The sequence below is a fragment of the Manis pentadactyla genome, chromosome X (genome assembly GCF_030020395.1).
Source record: "Manis pentadactyla isolate mManPen7 chromosome X, mManPen7.hap1, whole genome shotgun sequence".
Lineage (NCBI taxonomy): Eukaryota > Metazoa > Chordata > Mammalia > Pholidota > Manidae > Manis > Manis pentadactyla.
The window spans coordinates 63,869,119-63,890,274 of record NC_080038.1 but is presented as its reverse complement, the minus strand read 5'-3'; the positions used below and the strand labels follow the sequence as shown (position 1 = coordinate 63,890,274).

At 39.6% G+C, this 21,156-nt stretch overlaps 1 protein-coding gene across 8 annotated transcripts in view; it reads right to left on the bottom strand.

The window, feature by feature from the left end:
- The window catches only part of TAF1 (TATA-box binding protein associated factor 1), a 108,559-nt gene that overhangs the window by 42,531 nt on the left and 44,872 nt on the right, over nucleotides 1–21,156 (bottom strand). For 7 of the 8 annotated variants that reach the window (XR_008995252.1, XR_008995251.1, XR_008995250.1 and 4 more), the window contains 4 exons: nucleotides 10,162–10,375; nucleotides 9,529–9,694; nucleotides 7,987–8,198; nucleotides 3,102–3,210 (listed from right to left, as the gene is read on the bottom strand). Coding sequence is in view for 5 of the 8 variants with exons in the window: in XM_057495886.1 (XP_057351869.1) it covers nucleotides 3,102–3,210; nucleotides 7,987–8,198; nucleotides 9,529–9,694; nucleotides 10,162–10,375 (701 nt within the window). In the remaining 3 variants the exon portion in view is untranslated. The remainder of the gene's footprint in view (nucleotides 1–3,101; nucleotides 3,211–7,986; nucleotides 8,199–9,528; nucleotides 9,695–10,161; nucleotides 10,376–21,156) is intronic. The other variant, XM_057495883.1, reaches the window with a different exon arrangement.

Genomic DNA, 21,156 nt, shown 5'->3' with positions numbered 1-21,156 from the left:
TGTTTGTGAGCCTTTTTGTTTTCTTTGTACAATTTACTTCCAGTCTTATACCTTTGTGATCTGAGAATTTGGCTGGTAGAATTTCAATCTTTCTGAATTTACTGAGGCTCTTTTTATGGCCTAGTATGTGGTGTATTCTTGAAAATGTTCCATGTGCACTTGAGAAGAATGTGTATTCCCCTGCTGCTTTTGGGTGTAGAGTTCTGTAGATGTCTATTACGTCCACCTGTTCTATTGTGTTGTTCAGTGCCTCTGTGTCCTTACCTATTTTCTGTCTCATGGATCTTTCATTTGGAGCTAGTGGTTTGTTGAAGTCTCCTAAAATTAATGCATTGCATTCTATTTCCTCCTTTAGTTCTGTTAGTATTTGTTTCACATATGTCAGTGCTCCTGTGTTGGGTGCATATATATTTATAATGGTTATATCCTCTTGTTGGACTGCCCCCTTTATCATTATGTAATGTCCTTCTTTATCTCTTGTGACTTTGTTTTGAAGTCTATTTTTTCTGATACAAGTACTGCAACACCTGCTTTTTTTCTCCCTATTGTTTGCATTAAATACATTTTTCCATCCCTTCACTTTTAGTCTGTGTATGTCTTTGCGTTTGAGGTGAGTCTCTTGTAAGCAGCATATAGTTGGATCTTGCTCTTTTTTCCATTCTATTACTCTGTGTCTTCTGATTGGTGCATTCAGTCCATTGACATTTAGGGTGATTATCGATAGATATGTACTTATTGCTATTGTAGGCTTTGGATTTGTGGTTACCAAAGGTTCAAGGGTAGCTTCTTAACTAACTAACCATCTAAGTTTAACTCAATTACGCTATTATAAACACATTCTGATGATTCTTTTATTTCTCTCCCTTCTTATTCTTTCTCCTCCATTCTTTATATGTTAGGTGTTTTATTCTGGGCTCCTTTGTGTTTTCCTAGACTGCTTTTGTGCATAACTGATTTATTTTTTGCCTTTAGTTACTATTTGGGTGGTCTGCTTTCTTTGGTATGATTTTGTTTTCTCTGATGACATGTATTTAGCCTTAGGAGTACTTCCACCTAGAGCAGTCCCTTTAAAACATCCTGTAGAGGTGGTCTGTGGGAGGCAAATTCCCTCAACCTTTGTCTGGAAATTGTTTAAGCCCTCCTTTGTATTTAAATGATAATCGTGCTGGATACAGTATTCCTGGTTCAAGGCCCTTCTGTTTCATTGCATTAAATATATCATGCCATTCTCTTCTGGCCTGTAAGGTTTCTGTTGAGAAGTCTGATGATAGCCTGATGGGTTTTCCTTTGGAGGTGATATTTTTCCTCTCTCTGGCTGCCTTTAATACCCTGTCCTTGTCTTTGTTCTTTGCCATTTTAATTATTATATGTCTTGGTGTTGTCCTCCTTGGGTCCCTTGTGTTGGGAGATCTGTGGGCTTTCATGGTCTGAGACACTATTTCCTTCCCCAGCTTGGGGAAGTTTTCAGCAGTTCTTCAAAGCCACTTTCTATCCCTTTTTCCCTCTCTTCTTCTCTGGCACCTCTATAATGTGAATATTTTTCCACTTGGATTGGTCACACAGTTCTCTTAATATTCTTTCATTCCTAAAGATTCTTTCATCCTCTGCCTCAGCTTCTCTGTATTCCTGTTCTCTGATTTCTAGTCCATTAACAGTCTTTTGCACCTCATCCAGTCTCCTCTTAAGAAAAATGAAACAATAAATAGAAGGATGTAATCTCCCTTGAGACTTCATCACTTAGCTCTTGCATCTTTCTCTGCAGCTCCATCTGCATGGTTATGACTTTCATTTTTTATTCTTTTCCAGGAAGATTGGTTATATCTACCTTGCCAGGCCCTCTCTCTGGCGTTGTTTGAGTGAGTTTGGACTGGACCAGGTTCTTCTGGCTTTTCATGGCAACAGAAGTGATCACCGGCAAGTGGCACGTGTGTCAGCTGGGAGAACAAAGTCCCTTCCTGCTTGCTGATTGCCTTGCCCTTCTCCGCTGCCTGTGCCAGTTAACCAGACACAGGAAACCTTCTCTGGGTTAATACCTTGAGCTGCCATGTGCAGTGCGGCCCTCGGGATAGCCCAGGGCACTGCCGGGGGTTGCGGGCGCATGGCATGTTCTCCTACGAGAACGGCACCCCTTCGTCCCTTCTGGACTTTGCGCCAGCTTCCTCTATCTCTGGCATAAAGCCTCGGGGTCTGGCCTGGTTAGCTGCGCACTGGCAGAAGACTCTGTGTGGTTTCTGTGGGCGGGGCTGCTCCCCAGCTGTTCTGCAGCAATGGCAGGTCAGCTGTTTCCTTGCAGTGCCGGCAGAGGGGAATGAACAGCAGCCTGCTTATTGCCATGAGGGGCTTTGGAGCCGCATTGTCACCCAGTGGATTAGGGTGTCTGAAGTTCCTTAAGATTCCCAGTCTACTTGGATGCGTGTGCTGGGATGATTTTGTCCACCTGTTAAACCATTGTCTTCTTTAAGACTTTTAAAGCACCCGCTTTTCTTTTGCCCCAGGAAAGCCAGCTGTGGGGACCCACTCACACTGTCTCGGATTTTACTTTTCCATTTCTCTAATATCCAGTACACCATGCAATATGTGTCTGTGCTCCTGGTGTAGATTACTAGGGCTGGTTATTTAGCAGTCCTGTGCTTCCATTCCCTCCCCACTCTGATTCTTTTCCTCCCACCAGTGAGCTGGGGTGGGGGGAGTGCTCAGGTCCCGCCAGGTCACAGCTCTGTCTTACCCTTTTCGTGAGATGCTGAGTTCTCACAGATGTAGATGTAACCTGGCTGTTGTACTGTATCTTCTGGTCTCTCTTTTAGGAATAGTTGTATTTGCTGTATTTTCAAAATATATATGGTTTTGGGAGGAGATTTCCACCACTCTACTCATGCTTCCATCTTGACTGCCTCCATCCCAGAATGCTTCTTTAGATTTGGAAAACCCAATACTTTCTAGCTAGATAACTATAGTTTGGAAATCTTGTAACAAACACTACACATAGTTTTCAGGACAAAGCCAAAAGGAGAATCTCAGGATGTGCCACAGCCATGGCTTAGAGAGTAGGGAGAATCAATGCGAACCCCATCTGGTCTTAAAGAAGCAATACAAATACTCACATTCAGATAGTCACAGTGAACAGTGGTTCCAACTCGCCGTTTCTTCTTTGGAGGAAGTTGCTGTTTAGGGAACTTGAGAACCAGAGATTTTCTGCGAACTTCATCTGCGCTGCAATTAATAAGACTTTCATAGTGTGCGGTCCCTATTTCTAGTTGCCAGAAAAAAAGCAACTACAATGAAAATGTCCAAAGTACCAGAGCAAGAGCCTGGGGAGGAAAAATCCAAACCAAAAGCTCGACATCTACATTCTAAGGCTCAGATCAGCCAAGGCCTTACAGGATCTCCAAATTAATAAAGAACTAGGCAAGCTGCAACTTCACCTCAGTTTCCTTTTTGGAAGATAAGGGAACTAGGCTTAAGGAATTCCAAGAATCCTTCCAGCTCCAACATTTTTAGGGTTAAAGTGCTAGGAAAATTAATTTATTCAGAATGGAAACATGAATGGTATTAAAAAGTGGTTTGAAGGAGATATCTAAGCTGGCCTGTGCATACAGTAAAACAACAAATTTGACTGGATCTATACTGTTGGAACTCAACCAAGAATTAGGAGAAGTGCAAATTGTAGTGCTCCAAAATCTTACAACTACAGACTATTTACTGTTAAAAGAACATATGGGATGTGAACAGTCCCCAGGAATAGGTTGTTTTAATTTGTCTGATTTCTCTCAGACTGTTCAAGTTCAGTTGGACAATATCCACCATATCATAGATAAGTTTTCACAAATGCCTAAGGTGCCTAACTGGTTTTCTTGGTTTCACTGGAGATGGCTGGTTGTTACAGGTATGCTTTGGTTATGTAACTGTATTCCTATTATGTTAATGTGTGTGCACAATTTAATTAGTAGTTTAAAACCTATACATGCTGAAGTTACTCTACAAGAAGATATGTCAAAGAAATAATCAATCTTCCCATGTTTTCCTCCATCTGCTACCTCTGTAGCTTTTCTTCTTCCTTCCTAATTACAACCCTTAAATAGAATTCATGCCTCATATCGAATTCACCGAGTATCATAACTCCTCCAAGTGGTAAAGATACCTCAAGACAAATGCTGGGCATAGAAGCCACAGGGCATAAATATGCAAAGAAGTAAAAAGCTAACCTTTTCAAACAAGAAGGCTTCTCTCTCACTTACCAACTTTACATTTCCCTGTATGGCCCCGGAAGATGACTGGTTAGCCAGAGACGGGTAAGATTCCTCAAGGGAGGAACAACCTAAGACAGGCACAGTCGCAGGGGGGCCATCAGGTGAGAAATTGGGGATCAACAGAGGTGAGGCTTAGAACCTCACCCCCCCTGTTCTGAGAGAAATCTTCTGCATACGTGGATGTTTTATTGCCCTTGTCTAGCATGGATTAACACACAGTCTACAGGCACACACCTGATCATCTACATTTGCTCTCTTACAACACTAAACTATGTTTTCTACCTTTATCTTGTATCTACCTACCACTTCAGCATTTTATAAAAAATAATAATAATAAAGAGAGAAATGTGGTATCCACATATAAATCAAGTATAAAAATCAAATGAGTATTCATATTTGAACTGACCGTTTATAGTTTACAATGCATGAGCAAAACCGAAAGTTTCTGTGATGACTGCCCTTGTACTGTTCACCATGTAACTTATTCACTATGTAAGAATTTGTTCTACATGTAAGAACTTGTTTGTTATGCCTCAGAAGATTGGAGACTGACGAAAATTAGGCTTGGGGTGGATTAATGATTGTGCATTGAGCATTGACTCCCCTATACAGAATTTTATTGTTGTCAACAACCATTTGATCAATAAATATGAGAGATGCCCTCATAAAAAAAAAAAAACCAACCAAACAAACAAACAAAAAAAAAAAGTGCACACTTCCAATGGTAAAATAAATAAGTAACCGGGATGTAATGTATAGCATAAGGAATATAGTCAAATTATTGTAACAGCTTGGTATGGTGATAGCTGGTACCTAGAATTATCATGTATATAAATGTTGAATCACTGTGTTGTACACCTGAAACTAATGTAATACTGTGTGTCAACTACCCTTCAATAAAAAATAATTATCTACAAAAAAAAAAAGTGGTTTGAAAAGAAAAACAAGTTTGTGTTTCCCTCAGTCATTAAAAACCCACCTTCTTCCCTTCTATTGTATGGGATCAAGATACTACATTCTCCTTTTCTAATGTGCTGCAAAACATGACTGTTACAGATACAGAAAACATAAATCAACAAGGATGGAAAGAAGATCCCAAAACTTAATAGAAACCGAAACAAATTGTATGGTGATAGATGGGAAGTAGACTTATGGTGGTGATCACGACATAAATATCAAGTTAAAATGTTGTACACCTGAAACTTATATGATGTCATATACCAATTTTACCTCAATAAAAAGACAAATGAATATAACTATATCAAATTCATAAAGAAATTACACACAAAAAAGAATTTGAATATATTTTGAGTATCATACCCTGACTGCACAACTTCAGTGACATGCAGTCCAAGGACAATAAACTACAGAAAACACCATGAATCTACTTCATATATTTGTTGTTGGTAGTGGTATTAGTATTGTAATTCTCAAACTATATTAAGAACAGAGAAAATGAATAAATATGTTGATGTTGGGAATGACAGGAAGGATACAAATATGGAATGGGGGAAGATGAGGAAGAATTCATAGATACAATCTGAATTAGAGGTATCATTATGAAGTTGTGATTTACAGATATATGTACACTTCCTAGTTCTGTCTACTAAAAGCCTAGAAGCAATTATATCTTAGTGGCAATGAGCATACCTAACATGTAGATCTTGTTTTTCTAAATACCATTCCCTAATAAAAGGAACCAGGGCTCCTTGGAAAACTGGCTGACTCTAGGTCTTGGACAGGGAAATTTCAAGGACAGCCTGGAACATCTTGTGTCAGAAAGACAAGAAGCCACATATAAATCAAGTATAAAAACCAAATGAGTATTCATATTTGAACCGACTGTTTAGAGTTCATAATGCATGAGCAAAACCGAAAGTTTCTGTGATGACTGCCCTTGTACTGTTCACTATGTAACTTATTCATTACATAAGAATTTGTTCTACATGTAAGAACTTGTTTGTTATGCCTCAGAAGATTGGAGACTGACGAAAATTAGGCTTGGGGTGGATTAATGATTGTGCATTGAGCATTGACTCCCCTATACAGAATTTTATTGTCGTTAACAACCATTTGATCAATAAATATGAGAGATGCCCTCACAAAAAAAAAAAAAAGGACAGACTTCCAATGGTAAAATAAATAAGTAACCGGGATGTAATGTATAGCATAAGGAATATAGTCAAGATATTGTAACAGCTTGATAGGGTGATAGCTGGAACCTAGAATTATGTATATAAATGTTCTACCACCGTGTTGTACACTTGAAACTAATGTAATGTAATACTGTGCGTCAACTACCCTTCAATAAAAAATAATTATTAAAAAAAAAAAAAAAAAAAAGAAAGACAAGAAGTTCTAAAAGGTTTATAGGGTCATTTCAAAAGGACAAAGGATCTATCTGGAAGAGGTCAAGTTTGAGACAATATGAACATCAAAATTAATAATGATGTTAATGAGTTACAAGACATTAAGCTTACAAAGGAAAGAATTTCAGATCCATAGCAATACTCAAACAAAAGGGAGGGGAAGCTCTTCTTTAGAGCATGCCAGTTAACGCAGGAAGAACACTACATATAAAAACCACCGTCATAACAATTGAGTTAAGCAATGATCATCAATGCTAAACCTACTAAGAGAAAGATTGTTTGGGAACAGATTATTCACCCTCATTAATTACAAAGGGAAAAACATATCTTTAGTATAGAGGGATCTGAGGGATCACTTTAACAAGATCAAAATCATGAGAAAACCTGACATAATGTGCTTCCTGATGTGGTGTAGTAAGTACATAATATCACCTGTTTAGTAACCTTGCCAAAGACATGACATAAAAAACAAAACAGGTGCAGAGGACAGTTCTAGATTGAGAGACACTCAAAATGCTTAATGTTTGAACTGGGATTGGATCCTGTAGGGGGGAACGGAGGATATGCAATAGAGCATTGAGACAACCAGGGAAATCTGAGTAAGGACTGAATATCAGATATGACTTAATCAATGTTAATTTTCTTAGCTGTAATAACAGTATCATAGTATGTCCTTATTCTTAGAAGATGTGTGCAAAAGAGTTCATGACTAAAATGTCATGATGCCTGCAACTTACTTCCAAATGGTTCAGGAAAAAAACGGTTTAGATTTAAGATGAAGCAAATGTGACAAAAGTTTTAACAGTTGGTGAGTTTAGAGGACTAGTATACTGTATTATTATTCCAACTTTCTGTAGTTTTCCAATTTTAAAACTAAAAAGTTAGGGGGAAAATCTTTTTTCATTTAAAAACTTCTCCACTTGATTATCAATATTAAATTCTCTGAGGGCAAGAGACGAGTACATACAAGCATAGTTTATGTCTCCTTGATCTATTTGGATGGTCCACTATCAGAATACTGTGGTTAGGGACCTTAAAAATATTACCAGTGCTGGCAAGTAGAATAGGAAGAGCATCTATTATGTGCTAGGCACTGTTCTACATGTTATATATAGTTCCTTTCACTTTATCTTCATAGGTACCCTGGTATAGGTAGTTCTCTTTTGTAAATAAGGAAACTGAGAGGAAAGTTCGGTAGCACATCCAAGGGTAATTAGTGGAACCTGAGTGCTTCATGACAAAAGACTAATTTTCATTACTGGCAACAATTACTGAGGAAAATACATCAATGTTAACTGCAGAGAACATATCACAACCACCCCTGCCACCCATCAATATCATCAACCTCCAACAGATCTGCTTTCCCTTACCTCTCAATTAGCTGTTTCCCCAAGACAATCTTGGTCCCTTCAACCTTGATAAGTTCTTCATTATCATTATGAATGACTGTCTTTTCCAATTCCTCCTCCTGCTCCTCAGTCATGGCAACAGGGTTGGAAGGTGGGGCATTTGTTTGATAATAGAGGGGGCAGAATTTGTTTGTCCTCATGTGCCCAATCGCACCACAAGCCCCACATTTCAGCTGCAAAAAGAAAAGTATCAACATGACAGGAGTAAGTAGGCTGCATGCTAGTATTAAAAAATATATGCGAGCCAGGAGAGAAACAAAGGCAGGTTCAGAACTTTTTTCTAATAGAATTGTTATAGGCCTTTCAACCAGAAACCACTAGACAAAAGTGCATGTATGGAACTGATACATTAAAAATAAAATGAAATACAGAGACCAATCATTTCTTTAAAAATCAAGTGAGGAAGAAAAGGGAGAGGATTTTCACTTCCAGTTTAAGTTGTAAACATTGATAATATCAAATATGCAGAAGAAAGGCTGCTGGAAGCCCAGGGCTGCATGCAGCCGCATAGGCAGCTAGCATGGGTATATTCTCAGCTGAAAGGAAAAGGCTCAATAATACCAAGTCTCCATCTCAGTTTTGAAATTGACCTCAGTTTCATCTATAAACTAAGGTCAGTACTCAGTGTAGCACAGAGAAGACAAGCAGTGACTCTGTGGCATCTTAATACACTGATGGACAGTGACTGCAATGGGGTATGGGGGAAACTCAATATGGGCGAATGTAGTAACCAGATTGTTTTTCAAGTGAAACCTTCATATATCAATAATACCTTAATAAGAAAAAATGAGGTCAGTACTGTGTCACATTTATATCATATCACCTACAAGAAAGAAACACTAAAAGACTAATGACCTCAGTACACATAACAGCAATTCATATCTGTCAAGAATTTTACAGTTTATTAAGTACTTCCCATGCATTAGATCACTTAATACAATAACACTGTGGGACAGGTGTCATTTTATAGAAAATAGGCTTGAAGAGGTTAAGGTCACAGAGCTATCAAATGGCAGAACCAGAACCTGAGTCCAGATCTTGTTTCCAAGTCCATGGCTCTTTCCATTGTACCATAGTTGCCTCATTTTATGAGGCATATTACAGCTACATTGTACAGTACCATCTGCATTCCTATCTGGGTTATGCAAAGCAACCCGTACTGTGCTTTTTTCTGTTTCTTCTGTTAATTTGTATAATTTAAAAATAAGATACATGTGTGTGTAAATATGTATCTAAGTATATAAATGTGCATGTAAAAAAAATCCACCAAACCTATCTGGACTCCTAGAAAATTCTTCCAACAGATGAAGTATAAAATTACTCCCAAGGGCACCAGATTGGTGGTATCAGTATCAGTCACACCAATACTGTTAACACCCAAGCAGCCACATCATTTGAAACTAGCTTTCCATGACACTGCCCTCATTCCCAGTAAGGGAGGATACCAAAAGCTAAAGGTAAAGGTATGCTTTCTTCTTTATGATCATGCCACATCATACTTACTTTCAGGTCAGGACGCTCCTTCATTTTCTTGGGTTTCTTCTCAGGAGGGCCCTTAAGCTTCTCCTTTTCCTGGTTTCTCTTAAGCCGCCTCAGCTGCTCTTGAATCCTGCGCCGTTCTTTTCGCATCTCTTCTCGATGCTGCTCATCAAAAAGGGCAAATTTTCGACTAATAAGGGGAAAAATATCACAGAACCATGAGCACTTTAACCAACAAGACTATTCTATTAGCTGAACATCTCAAAACTAAAGTAATCCACCCAGACAGAAAAACAAGGGACTACCTGGCATTCCCATCTCCCTTACTCATCAGCCTTGCACAGGCACAGAGGCCTCTCTCCCAGAATGAGAAGTTGTGAGTAAACCCTAATATTTTTACCAACCAACCAACTAAAATGTGAAGGACCCAGATGGAACTGAAAGCATGCCTTTTTGGAGGCACATTTGGAGTTCTCCCTGTGATCTTTGGCTTCAAACCCAAAGATGTAAATAAAGACAAGACTGTTCCCAGTTAATACATTTCTAGGGAAAACGGTACAGAAATCAGTTTCTAAAACTCAAGCACCAACCCTTACCCCAATTCCTGACCATTCTTCTCATTCTCCTTATCACGCCACACAGGTGAATTAAACTTACATGAATTCCTCATCTTTTGTGTTCCGTATGCGCACATAGGCATCAATGACAGCTGGCTTTCTAACTGTCTCACAGCGAACATACTCTTTCCCTTCTTCATCTCGAAATGTGCGATAAATCTTGAGACAACGGCCAGTGGCAGAAGAGTTCAGGCTAGTCACAGAAGCTGTGTCATCGTCTCTGTGGTTGTTTCCTGCTGCTGCTGAGCCTGCTGCTGCAAGGCAGAAAAAGATTTTGAAAAACAACCCCTACGACTCAAAGAGCCATTTTCTTGGGATTGGGTAGAGACACTGAAGCTCAACATGCCACAAAACCATGGTTCTACAGAAAGAAAAAAAGTCACCACCAGCCCCCCAAATACATTAATTTGTATTTTCATGACTTCTTTTTACCACCACCAATGTTCCTGTTTTTATAAGTACAAAATATGAAAAGCTCTCCAAAAACTACATGTTATTATAGGGGACAGAGCAGCAAGAGGTGTATTCTCATTCCTCTGAATAGCACAAGAGAAAAGTCAAAGCAGGAACAGCTGATGATCATATTAAAGAAAAGTACCCAGATTCAATGAAATCCCTATCAAAATACTGACAGCATTTTTCAGTGAACTAGACCAAATAGTTCTAAAATTCATATGGAACCACAAAAGAAACCAAATATCCAAAGTAATCCTTCGAAGGAAGAATAAAGCAGGGTGGATTACGCTCCCCAACTTCAAGCTCTACTACAAAGCCAAAGTCATCAAGACAATCTGCTACTGACACAAGAACAGAGCCATAGATCAATAGACTAGAACAGAGAGCCCAGATATAAACCCACACATATATGGCCAATTAATATATGATAAAGGAGCCATGGGCATACAATAGTGAAATGACAGCCTCTTCAACAACTGGTGTTGGCAAAACTGGACAGCCATATGTAAAAGAATGAAACTGGATAACTGTCTAACTCCATGCACAAAAGTAAACTTGAATGGATCAAAGACCTGAATGTAAGTCATGAAACCATAAAACTCTTGGACAAAAACATAAGCAAAACTCTCTTGAATATAAACATGAATAACTTTTTTATGACCACATCTCCTCAGGCAAGGGAAACAAAAGCAAAAATGAACAAGTAGGAGTACTTCAAACTAAAAAGCTTCTGGACAGCAAAGGACACCATCAGTAGAACAAAAAGGCATCCTACAGTATGTGAGAATATATTCAAAAATGACGTATGAGACAAGGAGTTAACATCCAAAATATATAAAGAACCCACATGCCTTAACACCCAAAAAGCAACTAACCCGATTAAAAAACGGGCAAAGTATCTGAACTGACACTTCTCGAAAGAACTTTAGGAAGGAGGATTAAAGATGGCGGGGTGAGAGGTGAGACAGAGGATTCCTCCTAAAACCACATATAATAAATACAACAAATCCTGAAAGACCAACAGGAAACAGGATTACACCAGACTACATACAACTGGAGAAAAGAGCAGACCTCCTGGAACAGGATAATGTACCATGACTGTGGCCCAGCAGGACCCAGGCCCTTACCCCAACCCTCCTCACTGGCAGGAAGAAGAGAAATGGAGCGAGGAGGGAATGGAGGCCTGGTACTGCTGAATACCTAACTCGAGAGATCTGTTCTGTGAGCACAAACCTACATTTCATGGTGCTTGCATGGTACTCCCACGATTAGGAGGTTGGAAAGCTAAGACAGGCAGAAGATTGAGAGACTGAGATTCCAGCTGCTTGAGGAAAGCAGGGATTCTTACTCAGCTGCTCGGTGACAAAAGAAAGGCGGGTAGTCTGAGAGACTTCCTAACAAGGAAGCCCTTAGACAGAGGGCTGCTAAAGGGGCAAATATTGCACAGAGCGTACTGTTCAGGAGAAAGAAAAGTAGACAAAATTGTCCGGGTGTACTCTGCCCAGCAGGTTGGGAGCGTTCACAATCTTTAGGTGCTCCAGGTTCCTGGCCGGCTACGCACCACCAAAGACCCCCTCGGTAATACGCACCCAACTGCAACTTTCTCCCAGCCAGCCCCACCTGACTCACAAACTGGCAAGCCCTACTTGGGCGTTAGGCCAGCAATAGGGAGATCTGTTTACAGCAACTACAAATGCAAAGCATAGACACTTATACCTGTGTGCTCGGCCCACTGGTTCAGGCAGTGGAGACAGGCATAGCAGCCGGGAAGCAGGAAACAGCTCTTTCCTCTGCCTAGGCACCAATACCAGTCCCCTGCAACCCCTGGTATTGCTTCAGGGGCTGAGCAGCTCCAGACAGTAGAGCTTCTGGGCACTAGAGACCGCCATATACAAATATGTAATGCCAAAGGAACCTGGTTCCAAGTAAAATTATAAAGACAACACCTAAAAAAGATTTAAATGACATCGACCTCATGAATCTTCCCACAATGGATTTCAAAATAAAAATCATTGACATGCTCATGGAGGTACAGAAAAATATTCAAGATCTCAGGAATGAATTCCGGTCGGAGATGCAATCGTTGACAACCACAGTGGAAGCTATTAAAAGCAGTTTAGATACAGTGGAGGAGACAATAAATGAATAAGAATATAGAGAAGAGGAATACAAAGAAACTATGGCACAGAGAGAAAAATGGATCCCTAAGAATGAAAGAATATAGAGACAACTGTGTGACCAATTCAAACGGAACAATATTTGCCTTATACGGGTACCAGAAGAAGAGAGAGAAAAAGGGATAGTAACTGTCTTGAGGAGGTAATTGCTGAAAACTTTCCCAATCTGGGTAAGGAGATAGTCTCTCAGGCCATGGAGGTGCACAGATCTCTGAGCATAAGGGACCCAAAGAAGACAACACCAACACATATAGTAATTAAAATGTCAAAGATCAAGGATAAGGACAGACTACTAAAAGCAGCCAGACAAAGAAATAAGATCACATACAAAGAAAGGCCCATCAAACTATCATCACAGTTCTCAGCAGAAACCTTACAGGCCAGAAGGGAGTGGCATGATATATTTAATGCAATGAAGCAGAAGGGCCTCAAACCAAGAATACTTTATCCGGCAAGATTATCATTTAAATTTGAAGGAGGGATTAAATAATTTCCAGAAAAACAAAAGCTGAGAAAATTTACCTCCCACAAACCATCTCTACAGTGTATTTTGGAGGAACTGCTATAGATGGCAGTATTCCTAAGGTTTCATAGTTGTTACCAGAGGTAATCAAACCACAGTAAAGAAAGTAGAACACCTAATTACTAACCAAATGCAAAATTAATTGACTATGTCCAAAGTCATTCGATGGATAGCCAAAGAGTACAGAATATGATACCTCATATATAAACAATGAAGGAAGACAAACGAGGAGGAAAACAAAAGAACCTTTAGATTGTGTTTGTAGTAGCATATTAAGTGAGTTAAGTTAGACTCTTAGATAGTAAGGAGGTTAACCTTGAACCTTTGGTAACCATTAATCTAAAGGATGCAATAGCAATAAGTACATACCTATCGATAATTACCCTTAATGTAAATGGACTGAATGCACCAATCAAAAGATATAGAGTCACAGAATGGATAAAAAACAAGACTCATCTATATGCTGCCTACAAGAGACTCACATTAAAGCCAAACATATACACAGACTAAAAGTGAAGGGATGGAAAAAGACATTTCATGCAACTAATAGGGAGAAAAAAGCAGGAGATGCAGTACTTGTATCAGAAAAAATGGACTTCAAAACAAAGAAAATCACAAGAGAAAAAGAAGCACATCACATAATGATAAAGGGGTCAATCTAACAAGAAGATATAGACATTATAAATATCGATGCACCAAACACAGCAGCACATACATATGTGAAACAAATACTAACAGATTTAAAGAGGGAAATAGAATGCAATGCATTCATTCTAGGAGACATACAGCACTCCACTCGCTCTAAACAGAGATGACCCAGGCAGAAAAAAAGTAAGGAGACAGAAGAACTGAACAACACATTAAAGCAGATGGACCTAACAGACATCGACAGAACTCTAAGCCCAAAAGCAGCAGAATACACATTCATCTCAAGTGCACATGGAACATTTTCAAGCATAGATCATATACTAGGCCACAAAAGAAGCCTCGGTATATTCAAAAAGATTGAAATTGTACAAACCAGTTTCTCAGACAACAAAGGTACAAAAATAGAAATAAATTGTAAAAGAAAACAAAAAGGCTCATAAACACATGGAGGCTTAACAACATGCTTCTAAATAATCAATGAATCAACGAGCAAATTAAAACAGAGATCCAGCAATATATGGAGACAAAAGACAAGAGCACAAAGCCCCAACTTCTGTCGGACGCAGAAAGGCACTTCTAAGAGGAAAGTATATACCAATCCAGTCCCATTTAAAGAAGGAAGAACAATCCCAAATGACTGGTCTAAAGTGACAATTCTTGAAACTGGAAAAAGAAGAACAAATGAGGCCCAAAGTCAGCAGAAGGAGGGACATAATAAAGATCAGAGAAAAAATAAATAAAATTGAGAAGAATAAAACAATAGAAAAAACTCAATGAAACCAAGAGCTGGTTCCCTGAGAAAATAAACAAAATAGATAAACCCCTAGCCAGATTTACTAAGAGAAAATGAGAAAATACACACATCAAGAGAATCAGAAATGAGAAAGGAAAAATCACGACAGACCCCACAGAAATACAAAGAATTATTAGAGATTACTATGAGAATCTATCTGCTAACAAGCTGGTAAACCTAGAGGAAATGGATAACTTCCTAGAAAAATACAACCTTCCAAGGTGAAGAAAGGAAGAAACAGAAAATCTAAACAGACCAAATGTCAGCAACGAAATTGAATCGGTAATCAAAAAACTACCCAATAACAAAACCCCTGGGCCAGATGGATAAACTGCTGAATTTTATCAGACATATAGAGAAGACATAATACCCATTCTCCTTAAAGTTTTCCAAAAAACAGAAGAGGAAGAAATACTTCCAACCATTCTATGAAGCCAGCATCACTCTAATACAAAAACCAGGCAAACACCCCACAAAAAAAGAAAATTACAAACCAGTATCTCTGATAAACATAGATCAAAAAACTCTCAAAAAAATATTAGCACACCAAATTCAAAAATACATCATGAGGACCATACACCATAATCAAGTGGGATTCATCTCTGGGATGCAAGGATAGTACAACATTCAAAAATCCATCAACATCATCCACCACATCAACAAAAAGAAGAACAAAAACCACATGATAATCTCCATAGACGCTGAAAACATTCAACAAAATTCAACCGCCATTCATGATAAAAGGTCTCCAAAAAATGGGTATAGAGGGGAAATAGCACAACATAAAAAAGGCCATATATGACAAACCCAGACAACATCATACTAAACAGCAAGAAGCTGAAAGCTTTTCCTCTAAGATTGGGAACAAGACAGGGATGCCCACTCTCACAACTGTAATTCAACATAGTACAGGAGGTCCTAGCCACAGCAATCAGACAAAACAAAGAAATACAGGGCATCCAGACTGGTAAAGAAGAAGTCAAACTGTCACTATTTGCAGATGACATGATATTGTACATAAAAAACCCTAAAGACGAGGGGCGGAAGATGGCGGCGTGAGTAGAGCAGCGGAAATCTCCTCCCAAAACAACATATATCTATGAAAATATAACAAAGACAACCCTTCCTAGAATAAAGACCAGAGGACACAGGACAATATCCAGACCACATCCGCACCTGAGAGAACCCAGCGCATCACAAAGGGGGTAAGATACAAGCCCCGGCCCGGCGGGAGCCGAGCGCCCCTCCCCCCAGCTCCCGGCGGGAGAAGAATAGGCAGAGCGGGAGGGAGACGGAGCCCAGGACTGCCGAACACCCAGCCCCAGCAATCCGGGCCAGAGTGCAGGGCCCTCGATACTGGGAAAACAGGGCAGTAAGAACAGTGAGCGGGCACTGGAGGCCGGGTGTCGGAGGACATAAGAAAAGTGCGCAACAATTTTTTTTTTTTGCTTTTTTGCTGTTTTGTTTTGGTGAGCGCTTTTTGGAAGTCTTAAAGGGATAGGGACCCCAATACTAGGGAAACAGGGCAGAAAGACCGGTCAGCAGAGGCCTGAGGCTGGCACCGGAGAATAAAGAAAAACGAACGACTACGTTTTTTTTTTTTAATTTAAAAATTTCTTCTTTCTTTTTTTTTTTTGGTGGTCGTTGTTTTGTTCTGGCGGGTGCTTTTTGGAAGTCTTAAAGGGGCAGGGCGGGTCACTTAATCCAGAGGTAGGGAATCCGGGGATCTCTGGGCACCCTAACACCTGGGCTGCAGGGAACAGGGAGGCCCCTTACGGACATAAATAGCCTCCCAGCAGCTCCTGCTCCAACGCGACTCCACCATTTTGGAGTAGCTGCCTGAGAGAGGCCACGCCCACAGCAACAGCGGAGATAAACTCCATAGCAACCGGGCAGGAAGCAGAAACCCTGGCTGCGCGCAGTTGCGCAGCACAAGCCACTAGAGGTCGCTGTTCTCCCAGGAGAGGAGGGCCACAAACCAACAAGAACGGAAGTCCTTCCAGTCGTCACTCGTCCCAGTTCTGCAGACTATTCCTATCACCATGAAAAGGCAAAGCTACAGGCCGACAAAGATCACAGAGACAACACCAGAGAAGGAGACAGACCTAACCAGTCTTCCTGACAAAGAATTCAAAATAAGAATCATAAACATGCTGACAGAGATGCAGAGAAATACGCAAGAGAAATGGGATGAAGTCTGGAAGGAGTTCACAGATGCCAGAAAGGAGATGGCAGAAATGAAACAAACTCTGGAAGGGTTTATAAGCAGAATGGATAGAATGCAAGAGGCCATTGATGGAATTGAAATCAGAGAACAGGAACGCATAGAAGCTGACATAGAGAGAGACAAAAGGATCTCCAGGAATGAAACAATATTAAGAGAACTGTGTGACCAATCCAAAAGGAATAATATCCACATTATAGGGGTCCCAGAAGAAGAAGAGAGAGGAAAAGAGATGGAAAGTATCTTAGAAGAAATAATTGCTGAAAACTTCCCCACACTGGGGGAGGAAGTAATCGAACAGACCATGGAAATACACAGAACCCCCAACAGAAAGGATCCAAGAAGGACAACACCAAGACACATAATAATTAAAATGGCAAAGATCAAGGACAAGGAAAGAGTGTTAAAGGCAGCTAGAGAGAAAAAGGTCACCTATAAAGGGAAACCCATCAGGCTAACGTCAGATTTCTCGACAGAAACCCTACAGGCCAGAAGAGAATGGCATGATATATTTAATACAATGAAACAGAAGGGCCTTGAACCAAGGATACTGTATCCAGCACGACTATCATTCAAATATGATGGTGGGATTAAACAATTCCCAGACAAACAAAAGCTGAGGGAATTTGCTTACCACAAACCACCTCTACAGAACATCTTACAGGGACTGCTCTAGATGGGAGAACTCCTAGAAAGAGCACAGCACAAAACACCCAACATATGAAGAATCGAGGAGGAGGAACAAGAAGGGAGAGAAGAAAAGAATCTCTAGACAGTGTATATAACAGCTCAATAAGTGAGCTGAGTTAGGCAGTAAGATACTAAAGAGGCTAACCTTGAACCTTTGGTAACCACGAATTTAAAGCCTGCAATGGCAATAAGTACATATCTTTCAATAGTCACCCTAAATGTTAATGGGTTGAATGCACCAATCAAAAGACATAGAGTAACAGAATGGATAAAAAAGCAAGACCCATCTATATGCTGCTTACAAGAAACTCAGCTCAAACCCAAAGACATGTACAGACTAAAAGTCAAGGGATGGAAAAACATATTTCAAGCAAACAACAGTGAGAAGAAAGCAGGGGTTGCAGTACTAATATCAGACAAAATAGACTTCAAAACAAAGAAAGTAACAAGAGATAAAGAAGGACACTACATAATGATAAAGGGCTCAGTCCAACAAGAGGATATAACCATTCTAAATATATATGCACCCAACACAGGAGCACCAGCATATGTGAAACAAATACTAACAGAACTAAAAGGGGATATAGACTGCAATGCATTCATTCTAGGAGACTTCAACACACCACTCACCACAAAGGATAGATCCACTGGGCAGAAAATAAGTAAGGACACGGAAGCACTGAACAACACACTAGAGCAGATGGACCTAATAGACATCTATAGAACTCTACATCCAAAAGCAGCGGGATATACATTCTTCTCAAGTGCACATGGAACATTCTCCAGAATAGACCACATACTAGGCCACAAAAAGAGCCTCAGAAAATTCCAAAAGATTGAAATCCTACCAACCAACTTTTCAGACCACAAAGGCATAAAACTAGAAATAAACTGTACAAAGAAAGCAAAGAGGCTCACAAACACATGGAGGCTTAACAACACGCTCCTAAATAATCAATGGATCAATGACCAAATCAAAATGGAGATCCAGCAATATATGGAAACAAATGACAACAACAACACTAAGCCCCAACTTCTGCGGGACACAGCAAAAGCAGTCTTAAGAGGAAAGTATATAGCAATCCAGGCATATTTAAAAAAGGAAGAGCAATCCCAAATGAATGGTCTAATGTCACAATTATCGAAATTGGAAAAAGAAGAACAGATGAGGCCTAAGGTCAGCAGAAGGAGGGACATAATAAAGATCAGAGAAGAAATAAATAAAATTGAGAAGAATAAAACAATAGCAAAAATCAATGAAACCAAGAGCTGGTTCTTCGAGAAAATAAACAAAATAGATAAGCCTCTAGCCAGACTTATTAAGAAGAAAAGAGAGTCAACACAAATCAACAGTATCAGAAACGAGAAAGGAAAAATCACGACGGACCCCACGGAAATGCAAAGAATTATTGGAGACTACTATGAAAACCTATATGCTAACAAGCTGGGAAACCTAGGAGAAATGGACAACTTCCTAGAAAAATACAACCTTCCAAGATTGACCCAGGAAGAAACAGAAAATCTAAACAGACCAATTACCAGCAACGAAATTGAAGCGGTAATCAAAAAACTACCAAAGAACAAAACCCCCGGGCCAGATGGATTTACCTCAGAATTTTATCAGACATACAGGGAAGACATAGTACCCATTCTCCTTAAAGTTTTCCAAAAAATAGAGGAGGAGGGGATACTACCAAACTCATTCTATGAAGCTAACATCACCCTAATACCAAAACCAGGCAAAGACCCCACCAAAAAAGAAAACTACAGTCCAATATCCCTGATGAACGTAGATGTAAAAATACTCAACAAAATATTAGCAAACCGAATTCAAAAATACATCAAAAGGATCAGACACCATGACCAAGTGGGATTCATCCCAGGGATGCAAGGATGGTACAACATTCGAAAGTCCATCAACATCATCCACCACATCAACAAAAAGAAAGACAAAAACCACATGATCATCTCCATAGATGCTGAAAAAGCATTTGACAAAGTTCAACATCCATTCATGTTAAAAACTCTCAGCAAAATGGGAAAAGAGGGCAAGTACCTCAACATAATAAAGGCCATCTATGATAAACCCACAGCCAACATTATATTGAACAGCGAGAAGCTGAAAGCATTTCCTCTGAGATCGGGAACTAGACAGGGATGCCCACTCTCTCCACTGTTATTTAACATAGTACTGGAGGTCCTACCATGGCAATCAGACAAAATAAAGAAATACAAAGAATCCAGATTGGTAAAGAAGAAGTTAAACTGTCACTATTTGCAGATGACATGATACTGTACATAAAAAACCCTAAAAACTCCACCCCAAAACTACTAGAACTGATATCGGAATACAGCAAAGTTGCAGGATACAAAATCAACACACAGAAATCTGTGGTTTTCCTATACACTAACAATGAACCAACAGAAAGAGAAATCAGGAAAACAACTCCATTCACAATTGCATCAAAAAAAATAAAATACCTAGGAATAAACCTAACCAAAGAAGTGAAAGACTTATACTCTGAGAACTACAAGTCACTCTTAAGAGAAATTAAAGGGGACACTAACAGATGGAAACTCATCCCATGCTCGTGGCTAGGAAGAATTAATATCGTCAAAATGGCCATCCTGCCCAAAGCAATATACAGATTTGATGCAATCCCTATGAAACTACCAGCAACATTCTTCAATGAACTGGAACAAATAATTCAAAAATTCATATGGAAACACCAAAGACCCGGAATAGCCAAAGCAATCCTGAGAAAGAAGAATAAAGTAGGGGGGATCTCACTCCCCAACTTCAAGCTCTACTATAAAGCCATAGTAATCAAGACAATTTGGTACTGGCACAAGAGCAGAGCCACAGACCAACGGAACAGACTACAGAATCCAGACATTAACCCAGACATATATGGTCAATTAATATTTGATAAAGGAGCCATGGACATACAATGGCAAAATGACAGTCTCTTCAACAGATGGTGCTGGCAAAACTGGACAGCTACATGTAGGAGAATGAAACTGGACCATTGTCTAACCCCATATACAAAAGTAAACTCAAAATGGATCAAAGACCTGAATGTAAGCCATGAAACCATTAAACTCTTGGAAGAAAACATAGGCAAAAACCTCTTAGACATAAACATGAGTGACCTCTTCTTGAACAGATCTCCCCGGGCAAGGAAAACAACAGCAAAAATGAGTAAGTGGGACTATATTAAGCTGAAAAGCTTCTGTACAGCAAAAGACACCATCAATAGAACAAAAAGGATCCCTACAGTATGGGAGAATATATTTGAAAATGACACATCCGATAAAGGCTTGACATCCAGAATATATAAAGAGCTCACACGCCTCAACAAACAAAAAACAAATAACCCAATTAAAAAATGGGCAGAGGAACTGAACAGACAGTTCTCCAAAAAAGAAATACAGATGGCCAACAGACACATGAAAAGATGCTCCACATCGCTAATTATCAGAGAAATGCAAATTAAAACTACAATGAGGTATCACCTCACACC